This window comes from Schistocerca piceifrons, chromosome 7, assembly GCF_021461385.2.
Source record: "Schistocerca piceifrons isolate TAMUIC-IGC-003096 chromosome 7, iqSchPice1.1, whole genome shotgun sequence".
NCBI lineage: Eukaryota > Metazoa > Arthropoda > Insecta > Orthoptera > Acrididae > Schistocerca > Schistocerca piceifrons.
In genome coordinates this window covers 50,167,559-50,185,559 of record NC_060144.1, presented here as the reverse complement: position 1 = coordinate 50,185,559, position 18,001 = coordinate 50,167,559, and the positions used below count along the sequence as shown (strand labels likewise).

Sequence of the window (18,001 nt, the reverse complement as noted above, 5' to 3'; positions counted from 1 at the left end):
CACTGTCGATTTTGCAGCATTACTCTTTTTCTTTTCAGGCTTAATACTTCCTTGGGTTTACTGTTCTCTCATTCTTGTAATAGTGTACTAAAATAATTATGTAATTTTTTAACTCTTGTTTATACAATTCAGGAAAACATTTTAAGCTGTGTATAAAATTATTGGTTTGAGAACAGTTCTATTGTGTTATAACTTAATATTTTTGAAAAGGTCTCTCTTGTTTTACTTCACTCGTGATGTTGTGTAGGCTAGTTAGAGTTTCCACATTTGTCCTTGATGTGTAGATTTGCCTGTTCGTACTTTTCGTGATGATATTCCCAAACTACTTGTTTTGTTTTCTTTTTTCATGTGTACATATTTCATGTAATGTTTTGGTGATGCATCCTTAATATCGGCCATCACTTTAGTTTGCTTGGTGTGTCTTTTAACAACTTGATTCCAGTACCAATAATGTCCACATCAATTCACAATATGTTTATGCTTCTACAAAAATCTTTCAAAAAGGAAGTAGTTCATTTAAACATATGTCTGTAAAACCACTATTTGTTAATTATCAATCAAAGTTTACATTCACTCTGTGTTGAAAAAATATCCAAAAACTAAATTAATTTCATAAGGTGGTTGAGTGATACCATTGATACAGGTCAGTCTCACAATACTTTCATGGTATCACGGATGGCGAAGTGTTGATTAAGAGTCACATTTGACTTGCAATTTTTGTGCATTTGCGATGATCTGTTTTGAACATTTTACGTATGCATTGGTGGTGGTCGTGGTGGTGGTGGGGGGGGGGGGGGGAGGGGGGGGGTGAATTGCCTGGTAATTGATCGGTTTATTTAGGTTATATACTTAGTACTCTGACAGATATGATTTCAGTCTATGGGCATGCAAATGGCAGTGGAACTAAAACTGCACAGTTGAGAATAAAATAGCATTTTCATATGGGAATTAGACTTAACTATACAATCCCTGTTGAATTTTATACTATTGGTCATTAAAACTGCTACAAGAAGAAGAAATGCAGATGATAAATGGGTATTCATTGGACAAATATATTATACTAGAACTGACATGTGATTACATTTTCACACAATTTGGGTGCATAGATCCTGAGAAATCAGTACCCAGAACAACCACCTCTGGCCTTAATAATGGCCTTGATACGCCTGGGCATTGAGTCAAACAGAGCTTGGATGGCGTGTACAGGTACAGCTGCCCATGGAGCTTCCACGCGATACCGCAGTTCATCAAGAGTAGTGACTGGCGTATTGTGACGAGCCAGTTGCTCGGCCCACCATTGATCAGACATTTTCAATTGGTGAGAGATCTGGAGAATGTGCTGGCCAGGGCAGCAGTTGAACATTTTCTGTATCCAGAAAGGCCCGTACAGGGCCTGCAACATGCAGTGGTGCATTATCCTGCTGAAATGTGGGGTTATGAAGGGTAGAGCCACAGGTCGTAACACATCTGAAATTTAACGTCCACTGTTCAAAGTGCCATCACTGCGAACAAGAGGTGACCAATACGGTGTAACCAATGGCACCCCATACCTTCATGCCAGGTGATACGCCAGTATGGCGATGATGAATACATGCTTCCAATGTGCGTTCACCGCTATGTCGCCTAACCTGGATGCGACCATCATGATGCTGTAAACAGAACCTGGATTCATTCGAAAAAATGGCATTTTGCCATTAGTGCACCCAGGTTCGTAATTGAGTACAACATCGCAGGCAGTCCTATCTGTGATGCAGCGTCAAGGGTAACCACAGCCATGGTCTCTGAACTGATAGTCCATGCTGTTGCAAACATCGTCGAACTGTTCGTGCAGATGGTTGTTGTCTTTCAAACGTCCCTATCTGTTGACTTAGGGATCGAGATGTGGCTGCACGATCCATTACAACCATGTGGATAAGATGCCTGCTAGTGATATGAGGCCGTTGGGATCCAGCACAGCGTTCCGTATTACCCTCCTGAACCCACCGATTCCGTATTTTGCTAACAGTCATCGGATCTTGACCAACGCGAGCAGCAATGTCACGATACGATAAATCGCAATCGCCATAGGCTACAATCCGACCTTTATCAAAGTCGGGAACATGATGGTACGCATTTCTTCTCCTTACATGAGGCATCACAACAACGTCGGTCAACTGCTGTTTGTGTATAAGGAATCAGTTGGAAACTTTCCTCATGTCAGCATGTTGTAGGTGTCGCCACCGGCGCCCACCTTGTGTGAATGCTCTGAAAAGCTAATCATTTGCATATAACAGCATTTTCTTCCTGTTGGTTAAATTTAGCATCTGTAGCATGTCCTCTTTGTGGTGTAGCAATTTTAATGGCCAGTAGTGTATTATGACATTGCTAAGACAGGATCCATAACACAACAAATGGTGTAATGAAGGAAACCAAGATTTAATCAGATGCCTGTCTAAAGCAGCATTTACACGGTGTCTGAAACATGTTTTACAACATTATTTGCAGCTATTGCTGGACTATCAGTGTTCACAGCATTTTGTTAATATGAAAGCAGGTATTCTTGACTCTGTTGGTACAGATCAAAGGAAACTTTGTCTCTGGCCTGCTGCTGCTAAATGCCACTATCTGGTGCTGGTGTTTGTTTATGTTTATGACTTACTCCATGCAGCCATGCAGCAGAGTTTAGTAATTACGTTGTTCTGCATTGCTTGGTAAGGTCAAAAGTCTGTTGGTGTTGTGTCAAGACATAGATATTCATTGTGTTGTACTCTACAAGGCAGAGGAGAATGTGGAATGTGTGAGGTGCAAAGTATAAAAATCCCAGGGTAAAACGACACTCCATATTAATGGATTTCAGTGTACAATAAAACATATAGTTTAGCATTATTTACATGATTGGATCACCTTTGCAAAATCCTTCAACCAACGCTTCAAAAATTGAAGCTAGAGCTGACTTTGAAAGGAATTTCTTGTATTTCTGAAAAATTTGTGCCTTTCTTTGAAACAAATAGCCATGAAAAATTTTGAAATCAAATCATGTAATCCTAGTGAAGCAGCACCATCTCCTACATTCATCTCGTGCAGTATATCAGTCCCGCAATGACTGCTATATTGTTTTTTCAGCCAACACAAAACCTACATTTTTGTCTTCATCTGCTTCCATTGTTGAGTATTAATTATGCAGTGTGGCCTCAGCTCCCAGTTGGTGCACGACGACAGCGCAGAAAGATACGTATATAGCTTCTTTTCTGTGTTTACTTCGTAGATTCTTACTTAAATTGCGTGTGAGTTTCGTATAGGAGGTGTAATTTCGAGTTTTAGTTACTGTAATCGTAAATTCAGGCAGATTGTAGCGCAGTCGTTAGGCATTTGTACAGGTTAGTTCATACAGTCTTTGCGTGTTTCCCTTGCGTTATCTAGGCATGGACTCGTGTTTCAGTAACTGTTGTTTAACATCGACTAGAATGGACAGGGACTGTGATTGTTGTGTTCGGATGAGGGCCAAGTTGGCATCCCTTCGTTCACAGCTGCAGGGGGCGCTGATTTTGGTCGCACAGCTTGAGGCTGTTGCCAATGGGCACCACTGTGGGGAGCCGGACTTGGGTATCACGGGGATGTCAACCTCATCCCGTCTGTCCCCAGATCGGTCTGCCACTGTGGTTGCCCCAGTTGCTGCCCGCAGTGGGACTGAGCCCTCGCCTGTGGTTGATGGGGAGGTCGTTCCAAGGCATGGCAGGCAGCGAAAGACGTCCCCAGAGGCTGATCAGAAAACCTCCCTGGTGCGTCTGACAAACAAGTTTTAAGTACTGTCTCTGGCTGAGAGGCAGATGCAGCTGCCTGCCCTGTTTCAGAGGATGATTCTCAGCCTTCAAGGTCCGGGCAATCGCAGAGGGTTGGCTTATTGGTAGTTGGGAGCTCCAATGTTAGGCCCATAATGGGCCCCTTACGGATATGGCGACTAAGGAGGGGAAGAAATCCAGTGTGCACTGTGTGTGCATTCCAGGTAGAGTCATTCCTGATGCGGAAAGGGTCCTTCCGGATGCCATGAAGAGCACAGGGGGCAGCCAGCTGCAGGTGATGGCACATGTCGGCACTAATGACGTGTGTTGCTTTGGATCTGAGGAAATTCTCTCTGGATTCCAGCGGCTATCTGATTTGGTGAAGGCTGCCGGTCTTGCTTATGAGATGAAGGCAGGAGCTCACCATCTGCAGCATCGTTGACAGAACCGACTGCGGACCTTCGGTGCAGAGCCGGGTGGAGGGTCTGAATCAGAGGCTCAGACGGTTTTGCAACCGTGTTGGCTGCAGATTCCTTGACTTGCACCATAGGGTGGTGGGGTTTCGGGTTCCACTGAATAGGTCAGGAGTTCACTACACTCAGCTGGCGGCTACACGGGTTGCGGAGGCTGTGTGGCGTGGACTGGGCGGTTTTTTAGGTTAGAAAGCCTCGGGAAAGTACGGGGTGGGCTGCAATCTCAAAGGGTGCATGGCAAATACAGGACGTGCTTGGATGAATGAACAGTCGGAATTGTAGTTGTAAGTTGTTGTAGTTGTGCTGGGAAAGTCCCTGAGCTTCATGCGCTAATAGAAAGCACAGAAACTGAGATCGTTATAGGTACAGAAAGCTGGCTAAAGCCTGAAATAAGTTCTGCAAAAATTTTTACGAAGTCTCAGATGGTGTTCAGGAAAGATAGAAGATAGTGTCTGTCACTAGTGGTTTATCTTGTAGTGAAGCTGAAGTAGATACTCCGTGCGAATTCGTATGGGTGGAGTTTATACTTAACAGCCAAACTAAGTTAATAATTGGCTCCTTCTACCAACCCCCAGACTCCGCTGATATAGTTGCTGAACAGTTCAGAGAAAATTTGAGTCTCGTAACAAATAAATACCCCACTCATACGGTTATAGTTGGTGGGGACTTCAACCTTCCCTCGATATGTTGGCAAAAATACTTGTTCAAAACCGGTGGTAGGCAGAAAACATCTTCTGAGATTATCCTAAATGCTTTCTCCAAAAATTATTTCGAGCAGTTAGTCCACGAACCCACGCAAATTGTAAATGGTTGCGAAAACACACTTGACCTCTTAGCCACAAACAATCCAGAGCTAATAGAGAGCATCATGACTGATACAGGGATAAAAGTGATCACGAGGTCGTCATAGCTAGGCTCAATACCGTTTCTTCCAAATCCACCAGAAACAAACGCAAAATAATTTTATTTAAAAAACAGTTAAAGTGTCACTAGAAGTCTTCCTAAGAGACAATCTCCATTCCTTCCGAACTGACTATGCAAATGTAGACGAGATGTGGCTCAAATTCAAAGATATAGTAGCAACAGCAATTGAGAGATTCATACCTCATAAATTGGTAAGAGATGGAACTGATCCCCCATGGTACACAAAACAGGTCCGAGCGCTGTTGCAGAGGCAACGGAAAAAGCATGCGAAGTTCAGAAGAATGCAAAATCTGGAAGATTAGCTAAAATTTACAGACGCGTGAAATTTGGCACGGACTTCAATGCAAGATGCCTTTAATAGGTTCCACAACGAAACATTTCCTCGAAATTTGGTAGAAAATCCGAAGAAATTCTGGTCGTATGTAAAGTACACAAGCGGCAAGACACAGTCAGTACCTCGCTGCGCAATGCTGATGGTACTGTTACCGACGACTGTGCCGCTAAAGCGGAGTTATTGAACGTAGTTTTCCGAAATTCCTTCACCAGGGAAGACGAATGGAATATTCCAGAATTTGAAACACGAACAGCTGCTAGCATGAGTTTCTTAGAAGTAGATACCTTAGGGGTTGCAAAGCAACTCAAATCGCTTGATACGGGCAAGTCTTCAGGTCCAGATTGTATACCGATTTCAGATTATGCTGATACAATAGCTCCCTACTTAGCAATCATATACAACCGCTCGCTCACCGATAGATCTGTACCTACAGATTGGAAAATTGCGCAGGTTGCACCAGTGTTTAAGAAGGGTAGTAGGAGTAATCCATCGAACTACAGACATGTATCATTGACATCGGTTTGCAGTAGGGTTTTGGAGCATATACTGTATTCAAACATCATGAATCACCTTGAAGGGAACGCTCTATTGATACGTAATCAGCATGGTTTCAGTAAACATCGTTCTTGTGAAACGCAGCTAGCTCTTTATTCGCACGAAGTAATGGCCGCTATCGACAGGGGATCTCAAGTTGATTCCGTATTACTAGATTTCCGGAAAGCTTTTGACACCATTCCTCACAAGCGACTTCTGATCAAGCTGTGGGCCTATGGGTATCGTCTCAGTTGTGTGACTGGATTCGTGATTTCCTGCCAGGAAGGTCGCAGTTCGTAGTAATAGACGGCAAATCATCGAGTGAAACTGAAGTGATATCAGTTGTTCCCCAGGGAAGCATCCTGGGACCTCTGTTGTTCCTGATCTATATAAATGACCTGGGTGACAATCTGAGCAGTTCTCTTAGATTGTTCACAGATGATGCCTTACCGTCTAGTAAGGTCATCCGAAGACCAGTATCAGTTGCAAAGCGATTTAGAAAAGATTGCTGTATGGTGTGGCAGGTGGCAGTTGATGCTAAATAACAAAAAGTGTGAGGTGATCCACATGAGTTCCAAAAGAAATCCGTTGGAATTCGATTACACGATAAATAGTACATTTCTCAAGGCTGTCAATTCAACTAAGTACCTGGGTGTTAAAATTATGAACAACTTCAGTTGGAAAGACCACATAGATAATATTGTGGGGAAGGCGAGCCAAAGGTTGCGTTTCATTGGCAGGACACTTAGAAGATGCAACAAGTCCACTAAAGAGACAGCTTACACTACACTCATTCATCCTCTGTTAGAATATTGCTGCGCGGTGTGGGATCCTTACCAGGTGGGATTGACGGAGGACATCGAAAGGGTGCAAAAAAGGGCAGCTCGTTTTGTATTATCACGTAATAGGGGAGAGTGTGTGGCAGATATGATACGCGAGTTGGGGTGGAAGTCATAAAGCAAAGACGTTTTTCGGTGCGGCGAGATCTATTTACAAAATTTCAGTCACCAACTTTCTCTTCCGAATGCGAAAATATTTTGTTGAGCCCAGCCTACATAGGTAGGAATGATCATCAAAATAAAATAAGAGAAATCAGAGCTCGAACAGAAAGGGTTTAGGTGTTCGTTTTTCCCGCGCGCTGTTCGGGAGTGGAATGGTAAGAGAGATAGTATGATTGTGGTTCGATGAACCCTCTACCAAGCACTTAAATGTGAATTGCAGAGTAATCATGTAGATGTAGATGTAGATGTAGACATATCATTAATCCATTCTCTTGACTGGACACAGTGTTGTGAACGATGCTTATACACATATAGAAATGTTTGTCACTAGTGTTAACGGGGACATGAACAACAAACATAGCTTCAAGTATGTTTCAGACATGGTTGGAAACATTGTTGCAAAAAGAAACATGTTTCTAAACTTACTGTAAACGCCCATCAAGAGAGACTCATTTTGCAGACTGTTGAAAGTGGTCCCAAAATCAAGGCACAGCATGTTGCCATAACATGTTATGTATCTCATAGGACCAAATGAAGGATGTGTCATAGCCAGTTCATGTATCTGTATCACCTTCAGCATATGTGGGTGTTACAGGAGCTGGTCACATCTGCCAATGGTTTGTAGCTCACTCTGCCAATCATTTGTTTTTGTCTTTTCAGTTTTGTGTACAGATGGGGCAATGGCTGGAAATTTGAATAACCATGAACAGCAGTTTATAATTAACGTGAGGGCTGGAATTGAAAGTTCACATATTCTCCTTGTCTCACAAGTGCTGTCTGTAAGGGCTTTTGTCAGAATAGTCTGCCAGATTTGTTACATGATACACTCTTTCAAATAAGAGGAAGCAGTTAGTGTGTCTATGATGAGGATCCAGCACAGTTCAGTTATGTTATTTGAGGTACACTGGATACTTGCATACTTTGGATACTTTGGGAGTGCCAGTTTCATGGCTTGCATATTCCCCTGATGGCAATTATTTCTATGATGAACATCTAAACAGTTAATTTATACAACTGGCATTCCAAATCGAGAGGAACTTCATGGGCACATCATGGAAACTTGCAAAACCATTTGACACCATACAGATGTGTCTGAAAGCTTGTGACAAACCACGATACACTGAGTACATACACCTGCAAGAGCAAGTGAATGAAATTTTCAATGTTTCTGAGTTTGTGACTTTTAAATTTTGTAATATGATCTCCCATCACTACTTCAAAAACCAGAATTTTTTTTTACTGTTATGCCATAAAATAACAAGGACACAAAATGGCCACCAGTACATCAACTCCAGGAGAGAATGTCTCAGTACTGGTGATAGACAATACAAAAGTATTTTTTAGAAAAGTAAGTTCCTTTCTCAGGGAGGAGAGAGGTATAGGATGGGGAAGAATAGAAAGGAAGGACAGACCATCGATATGCCAGGTGACTCTCTCAGCTTGAGGTGAGTGTTGTGCCCCTCCTTCGTTAACTTCACTCTTTCCTTCCCAAGAAAGGAACTAACTTTTCTGAAAGCTACACTACCTTTTTTTGTAATTATGTGTGCATCTAGCGGCAGTACTTAGGATCTCATCTCCTGAAGGGAAGTACTAGCTAATGATTCTGTCTCCTCATAATTTTACAATTTTGTTGTAGGCCCTTTCTCCCTGTTTTGCTTTCATATACAGATTTTAACAACTCTCATAATATTTAACTGAAAGAACTATAATATGATGTTTGAAATCACCATTTTCCTAACTGTTATGTGAACTATTTCAACATTTTGTGGGAACTACTATTATTAATTTAAAGTTTGTCTTATCAAAGAGCTGGGATGTAACTTATCTTCTGTTTCTGTCAGATACTTGTTGAATAGAATGTACAAATATGTATCTGGTCTTCTACCATCAAATAATAAATTCAAGACTAAGAGAAAAAAATAGGACAAATGGAAATCCATTTCTCCACCCAGTGATTTATACTGAAAATCGTCCGATACATTTTAAATTCAGAGTATGACCATTGTAGGCCAACATGAGGTTGTTATAGTCTTACTAGCTGACATTCCCGACACTGCTTGAGTATTCATTTTTGTAGTGAAGTTTCAAAATGATTTCATTTCTATATATTTGTAAAAACAGATTTGAAATTATGAAATAGTCATACTAAGACATGTGCATACTGTATGAATGTATCAGTATCCAAATTAAGAAACATGATCCTCGACAATTTTTGTACACTGGATGCAACTGCTTCACATTTCTACAATGTGATTCTGTAAATGTCTCTACAGCTATCATTTTCATCTATAGCTGTTTGCACTTCACAGTTGAAAGCTGTGAAAAACCCTGCCAGGTGTTAAGAATTTCCTTAAGTTGCTCAACTGTGGAATTGTCTTAGTAGTAAAGAATAAAGGTGTTAAAACTTTATTCATGATACAGCCTTTTTTCACATATCTCGATTTTTATGATTTTGTATCTCTTGGGCTATGTGTCATGCAATGATATATGTATGCAGGTACATTTAGCATCATTTGTGGACACTGTCAGTGAAGTATGCTGCAAATGGAGTTAGTAGGAAAGAAGTAATAAATTTAAAGGTTATGCATGATGCAGCAATTTTCCATGCATCTCAGTGTTTCTTACATCATATCTCCTAATACACATGTCTCACACAAAGATATATTTTTGTAGGTACATTCAGCAGCATGTGTGGGTAGTGTCTACAAAATGTGTTGTGAGTAGAGTTAGAAAAGGAGTATTAAATTTAAACGTCATGCACAATGTGGCAGTTTTTCACACGTCTTAATCATTATGACATCATACCTCTTGAACTGTGTGTGATACCAAGATATACTTTTATAGGTGCATGTAGCAGCATATGTAGTTACTGCCTGTGAAATTTATTTTCAAATACATTTGGTAGCACAGAAATAATACATTTAAAGGTCATGCATGATGTGACATCTCATTGTTTATGATGTCTTATCTCCTAAACTATGATAGCTAGGTGGTTTTTAGCCCTTGAAATCTGTCCAGTGACTTAGGAGGATACGTGGAGCATATGTACATACATGCATCCATTTTTATAATATGTATGGATGACTGTTGTATATTCTTGTGCTTGAACCTAACACATTCTGTGGCTTGTTTTTCATGAACAATGTACAGGCCAACCTAGTGGGCCAAGGCATTTACATTTCCTAAGGCAGAAATTTATTTCTGGTAGACTGTCTTAATTCATTATGTTCTAAATAATTTTTCTAGAAAATATATGTTATCGGTATTCATAAATGCTAGAAAATATATGTTACTGGTATTCATAAATACCAGCAAATAGGATTGTTGACAAGGGTTACAAGACTGACTCTTTTGCAATGAAATCTGGCTTAGGATTACAGCAAGAAGAAAATGATGTTCATTTGAATTTTTTTATAAACAAATTTTGTTGTTTTCACTATTATCAACACAATTGCACATTTGTAAAGCTTCCAGATGAATTTGCATATGTCTGTGTTGTATTACAAATCCGTTGTTTGTGTTTTGGTTCCATATAACTTGACATTCTTAATGTAATTAATGTGTTGTTTAATGAGAAAAGATATATTAGATTCCTTCCTCAAGCATTATCATATATGAATACGTCATACGGCAGTTATTTCACTGTCAAAAACACATCAAACCTCCAAAGCATTAAACATTTAATTTCACTTACATTCTTCCTATCTGAATCCACAGTTAAATGACAGTACCTCTTTTTTTAGAGAAGCAAATGCCTCTGATATCTTTCATAAAAGAGCTGCTGTGCATTGTTTTAAAATATGCAGGCCCAGGAGTAGAAAAAAGATGCCCTGGCATTCTCAGACAGATTAAGTTATTCTTCTGCTTGGACAGTGTGTATTCTCATGTTAGTTCCCATCAACTTTATCTGCAGAGTAAGTTCGGATGTCGTTCAAGAGCTTGGGCAGAAGTACCAGCGAGTGATGAGACAATGCCGAAGGTAGCAGTGCGATTCGAGCACACTGTTGAGCCAAGGAGAGACCTCCATCCGCGCTCCTGGGGAAAGAACAAGCTACAAGGTGAAGTGCATGACCTGGAAATGGAACTGAACATGAGTTCACTGATTGGGCTTGCTGATTTTATTGAAGATGAAATTATACCAGAAGCTGTTCCCATGGAGGTTTGTAAAGTGTATACTTGTTTGTAATTTTATTATTTACATTTATTATTCAGCTGATTGTAAGAAACAAAATCACTAACTAATATTCTGGCTTTGTTGATTTTTAAATGTAGCTGTGACTTTAAAAATTTCATGTAGTTGTTGTTATAATTAGCTGTTTATCATCCACTGATTGAAAAAATCCTTTTCTAAAATTTTCCATCCAGGTACTGTTGCCTGTATCCTGATGCTGTCTGCTTAACATACAGTAGATTGTGCCACATTGGCCAATCCTTTATTTGCTCACCTCATCTCTTGTCCTTTCACTAACACATTTGTTTATTGTAATGTGTTTTTCCCCCTCTGTACTGCTTTCAACTTATGTTAGATATATTTCAAGTTGTATATACTTAAGTTTTGTGTTTCTGTAGGATTGCTTAGAACTGACACTGCACATTAATTATTTTTAGACACATTGAGTTGTTAATTCAAAAATATTATCCCAGTTCCCCAGATGATCATCCAGCTATTTCTCCTCTCATATTTATTTATTTTAGTGTATATTTACACTTTTTGTTTCAACTGCTGTAACTACATGAATTTATTAATTGTAAAGGGGTTCTCTTATTCCTCACTGTCTTGCTCGAATATATGTACTAGGCATCATTTTGGTTTACTGCAGTTAATTTGCACTCATACCCCTAATACTTGTTCTGCTGAGTTTTATCTTGTTGTAGTTCTTTTACAATTGAAGCAAAAATAAAATTAAAAAGTTAAAAACACACACTAGCGTCCACAAATCATAAATGGTTCAGATAATATCCCCTTACACCTACTTCTCCTTCATACCAGTTCATTAATTTAGAAACATGCCAACACATTAGAGCAAAGTGTTGTTAAAATCAAGTTATATTGTCATCCAGTTCCTATAACATTTCCAAATTATTCTATTTCTGAGGATCTACTATCGACATTCCCTAATAAACTGACTTTTTCCATTTAATTTCTATTTTCTCAACAGGAATTACCATGTATGTTATCAAATTAAAGTCAATATTTTTTAAAGGAAAAACAATAAATTCAAGATGCCGTGGCACCTCATATTGATCACTGCTTTTTTCCCTGCATCCTCATTTACCCATTTCTAAAGACAGTTTTTCCTTATTCTCCTTAAATTTCATTTTTATTCAAATGGACATTTATCTAAGTGACACAGTGGCACAGAATACATTACAACACATCCATAACTTATTGAATGAAAGCAAAACAATAATAAAATGATTAATTATGAAATTCCAGTATGAGAATAACATAAAATAACATAGTACTTATGAACAATCAGCAATAGGATTTAGTATGTGTTACAAATTTTAATAACTGAAAGAGAACTTGTCAGTTGTAGATGATTTCTGCCAACAGTCATGGTATTTTCCTGAAATGATTTGGGAAAACCAAAGGAAACTCATGTCAGGATGACTGGAACAGATAAGGTGATCTAGATTCCATTCCAAGTGTTTCATTGTCCACTTTCTTCATGTGTCAGGGTTTTGGGAGGGTAAGGGGGTTGTACTAATCATAATGGACCTCCTGGAGGCCAAACTGATCATGTGGAGATGGTTGCATACTCTTTGGATCAACCCAACCATCCTAGTTGCCTTCAAAAGGGGAGTTAGTAGCTTATTTACTTTTGCCTTGAGATATCTACAAACCATAATTTGTTTGTAACGGTCATCAGCTGGTGTTGTTGACTACAGGTGACCAATATGAAGTAGGTGTTCAATATTTTGTGTCTTACAATAGCAATCAAATGGTTAAATGACACTTTTGTGGTGTACCCCAATTTGTTAAGCAACTTCCTATGCTGACAGCCTTCCTTAGCATAAAGTAATAAAGTAACAATGCACAAGTGGTTTAAGCTTTAAATGTCCCTTTAAGGCATGTTTGTGACAACAATGCCCAGAAACCTCATAGTCCCATTCATAATTGGAGACGCAGTTGCACTACTTAGTGAGAGTGAGACAATTTTTTTATTTATTTTTGTATTTTTTGTAATTTTATTTTTTTATATAGCCTATTCAAAACACCCATACACATGTGTGTGTGTGTGTGTGTGTGTGTGTGTGTGTGTGTGTGTGTGTGTTTGAGAGAGAGAGAGAGAGAGAGAGAGAGAGAGAGAGAGTCTTAAAGAGGATATGTGGTGGAGAAATTTGAGGGCTTAAACTGGGTATGTGGTGGAGAAATGCAAGGTGCATTTGAAGCATAGAAAGAGCAACAGTTAAGAAACATGTCTGTATATTCTGGAGAAATGGCTGGTACCATGCAGGACATGAGAATGGTATGATGGGGAAAAACACTAACGAGTGGAGTTTACAGATGAAGAAAAAGAGCCAAGCAAAGAAAGACACATCTCTGTAGATGGAGAAGAAACTGAACAAAGGAAGTGCAGAATTGTTGGCTGGAAACAGTAGGGTGAAATTGGATGGGAATAAGAGAGGGTTAGGAAACAGGCTAGAGAAGAGTGACACATGAGGGGTTGTGGCAACAAAGAATAAGTTTCAAGGAGAATTTCCGCTTGCACAAATAAGAAAAACTGAAACAGTGGGGAAGGGGGGTTAAGGATCAAAATGTCTTGGGTTGGGAAACAGTTCCTCAATTAACTGCTTTATGTTGAGCAACAAGTTCCATAATTGGGTGTTCTAGTTTAGCCGCGACCACAGTTTGTCAGCAGCCACTCATCCGATTATATGGTTTGTTTGTGGCCACCCATATAAAACATTATTCAGAAGATGCAGTGAAAATCATATATTTTGTTGCTGCTTTGTCAGGTAGTCCTGCTTCTACTGGAGTAGGAAATACCAGTGACAGGCTAAGAATAGAAGGAAGTGAACAAATGTATGAGGCAGGTCTTGCAGCTCTGTCGTCCACAAATATGTACTATAGGACAGGGGTTGGAAACAGTTATGGTATAAGAATGGAGACAGATTTTGGGGGTGGGCAATGGGATGTTTATTGAGCAGGAAGCGTGAAGGATGATGTGAAGAGTATTTCTCATTTCAAGACATGATGAGAGGCAGTTAGAACTATTCAGAGAACACAGATCAGTTCTTACAGGCTTGGATGGTTTCACATGATGAAGGAGGTGCTCCTTTGTGACTGGTCCACAGTTGTGTGTATAGGGTTTGTGGGGATATCTGCTTTTGTACAAGACGAGGAGGGTTATTTGTTGTGTGAAGGCTGTGCAGTTTCTTTGCCATACTGGGAGAGTAAATACTTATCATTACAGACGTAATCTTCACACGTGGCCATACTGTATGTTAGAGACTTGGTGTGCAGAGATGGCAGCTGTCAAAGTGAAGTAATTGTGATTGGTAGGATTGGTGTGTACAGAGGAGGTGAAATTTCAAATCCAGGAAGGTGGCTTACTCAGCTAAAGTACTCTTCCTTCTTTTTCTTTATCATTTCATGCAGTGTGGTTACAGCCTCGTCCATCTTCACTGAAGCCACTATTTCCTGGTTGTGCTACATCTCTCTTTCTGCTCAGTTTATAATTGACTTTTTGTTTAATTAATCGATCTTCTTCCATTCAGTTGATATGCTGTTTCCATTTTATACATCATTGCTCCTTTTTTCATTTGTGTAATATATATTAAGATGTTATCTTATAATATTGTTCTTTATTTGATCACACACACACACACACACACACACACACACACACACACACACACACACTCATGTGTATGGGTGTTTTGAATAGGCTATATATAAAAAAAAGTTACAAAAAATACAAAAATAAATAAAAAAATTGTCTGACTCTTACTAAGTAGTGCAACTGCACATCATTTAAATTACCTTAAAAATTCAGTGGACTGTATTCTTCGTTTGTCTTAATGTCCAAGTTTACTTCTGTATGTCAGAATAGGGAAGCCATTACTTGTTGAAGTTTAGTGTTGTACACTTCCTTGTCCTGTCGCCCAGTAAATCTTCTCATAAATATATGAGCAGTATTGCCCACAGATCAGTGGATCAAATTTCAATTATGCAATAAGTAGACTTGAAGTATTCCTACTAAGGGTGAGGAGGAGTTTTCCAGAACACGAGCCTTAAATTGTATTTGGAAATATCTCGTTTGTCACTAGGAGTCATCAACTCCTGTGAAGACATATTCCAAATGTATGTCCAGAGTGCCGAACACCTTCTTCAATGGCATAATACTACTTCTTGTTCACTGAATGAATGTTGCTGTCGCTTTTCAAAGAAATTCTTGTTCCCAACTGCACGTCCCATAAAAGAATAAATGTACGGTGATATCAGTATAAGAACCTCAGCTTTTTAACTAAGAGGCTACATGAGTTCCATGAATTACCAACATGTATTTATTTATTTCTGTGGTTATCCATCTCTAGCAAATAATTATTGTAAGGATGTTTTGTCGAAATGTACATGTAAAATTTATTTGAAGTCATGACGAGGAATTGGAACATACAAATACATAACATAAGATAATGCACACAAATAATACAAAGTGATACAGAATAAAATAGAATCTTTATTATAATATGATGTCATATAAAATTATTTGATGGAAAAATTGATCAGGCAATGAACACTGTTGTACGTCTACATAAGTACACCATGTGATCAAAAGTATCTGGACACCTGGCTGAAAATGACTTAGAAGTTCGTGGCGCCCTCCATTGGTAATGCTGGAATTCAGTGTGGTGTTGGCCTTGATGACACCTTCCACTCTTGCAGCCATACATTCAATCAGGTGCTGGAAGGTTTCTTTAGGAATGGCAGCCCATTCTTCACAGAGTGATGTGCTGAGGAGAGGTATCAATGTCGGTCAGTGAGGCCTGGCATGACAGGTGTTCTGTAGGATTCAGGTCAGGACTATGTGCAGGCCAGTCCATTACAGGGATGTTATTGTTGTGTAACCTCTCCGCCACGAGGTGTGCATTATGAACAAGTGCTCAATCGTGTTGAAAGATGCAATCGCCATCCTTGAATTGCTCGTCAACAGTGGGAAGCTAGAAGGTGCTTAAAATATCAGTGTAGTCCTGTGCTGTGATAGTGCCATGCAAAGCAACAAGGCGTGCAAGCCCCATCCATGAAAAACATCACCACACCGTACACCACTGCCTCCGAATTTTATTGTGGCGCTACACACACTGGCAGATGACATCCACCAGGCATTCGCCATACCCACACCCTGCCATCGGATCACCACATTGTGTACCGTGATTCATCGCTCCACACAATGTTTTTCTTCTTTTCAATCATCCAATGTTTACGTTCCTTACACCAAGTGAGGCGTCATTTGGCATTTACCACCATGATGTGTGGCTTATGAGCAGCTGCTCGAACATGACATGCAAGTTCTTTCACCTCCTGCCTAACTGTCATAGTACTTGCAGTGGATCCTGATGCAGTTTGGAATTCCTGTGTGGTGGTCTGAATAGATGTCTGCCTATTACATATTACAACCCTCTTCAACTGTCGGCGGTCTCTGTCAGTCAACAGATGAGGTCAGCGTGTACGCTTTTGGCTGTACATGTCTCTTCAAGTTTCCACTTCACCATGACATTGGAAACAGTGCACCTACGGATGTTTAGGAGTGTGGAAATCTCGCATACAGACGTATGGCACAAGTGACACCAAATCACCTGACCACATTTGAAGTCCGTGAGTTCTTCGTAGCGCCCCATTCTGCTCTCTCACAATGTCTAATGATGTATTACAATGTAAAAAGCTGAATTGGTGTTACATGTCTCCCTCTTTCTTACAATTTTCCACACTGTAATAACATTTCCTTTTTAAGTATTTGCCAATATTTGCTTCTGTAGTTTATAAATATGGTTGTACACGTGAATCCATTAAAAGAAACGCAGATATTATATGAAGAAAAAAATAATATCGGGTACTTGTCTTCCTCATTTATAATATCTTCCACAGTGTGATAAAATTTGCTTCTTAAATATTTTTCAGTGTTTAAGTCTGTAGTTTCTAGCTTGTAGTTTTGAGCATGGCCCATAATTTATTGTTAAGCTAAGCTTATGACAGGGTGACGTGTAGTCTTATATATGCTTTGGTTCATAATCATACGTAAAAAAAAAAAAGAAAAAAAAGAAAGAAAATCCTTTAAAAAGTTGCTTTTTGGTTTTTACAGAAGAGGCCTCCTTACTTAACCTTCCAAACCCATAGCTACTCCTACCCAAGCCTAATGATAACCCTAATCATATTCAAATACCTCACAACCTTGGCTTCCATTCAATCCTTAACATATCTGCCAGATCCCTCTCTGGTCTTGAGACATCCATTCTTACTATAAGCCTAACCTTCAGCCCCATTCTCAAATTAACCACCCTACCCTAGGCAAAGATCTCTTCTGATTTACCCAAAATCTCAACTGCAAATACCAATTTACCATCCAGTCCCAAACCACTACCAACAGAGTGAGTACCAAACTCTGCCTGAAAAAGTTCCAGCCCAAATCCCAAATTCTCCTCCTCCTCTTTCCTAAAACCATCCTCCCGATATTCCAAAACTTCCTCACTTTCTGCATTCCCTCTCAATCTTTCCTGAAAAATATCACCAAAACCCCAAACCTTACTTGAGCAAACTCCCAAGCTGTCACCGGCCTGAAAGCAGAAAACACTGTCATCCTCCTCCCTGCATACAAGAGCTCGACTACTGTGGTGCTTGATTGTGAGGAGTATGTGACAGAGGGGCATTGTCAGATCCTGGACATCCCATGATACGAAATTGGCCCGAATCACCCCATTCCTTTCATCCAAACTGAGCCACTGAAAATCCTACTAACCTTAAGTCCTTCACAT

General features: G+C 39.7%; 1 protein-coding gene across 3 annotated transcripts in view; it reads left to right on the top strand.

Moving 5' to 3' along the window:
- The window catches only part of LOC124804604 (UHRF1-binding protein 1-like), a 433,274-nt gene that overhangs the window by 366,442 nt on the left and 48,831 nt on the right, over positions 1 to 18,001 (top strand). For 2 of the 3 annotated variants that reach the window (XM_047264799.1, XM_047264798.1), the window contains one exon: positions 10,938 to 11,183. In XM_047264799.1, coding sequence (XP_047120755.1) covers positions 10,938 to 11,183 — 246 coding nt within the window. Of the gene's footprint in view, positions 1 to 10,915; positions 11,184 to 18,001 lie in introns of those variants that run through there. The other variant, XM_047264802.1, reaches the window with a different exon arrangement.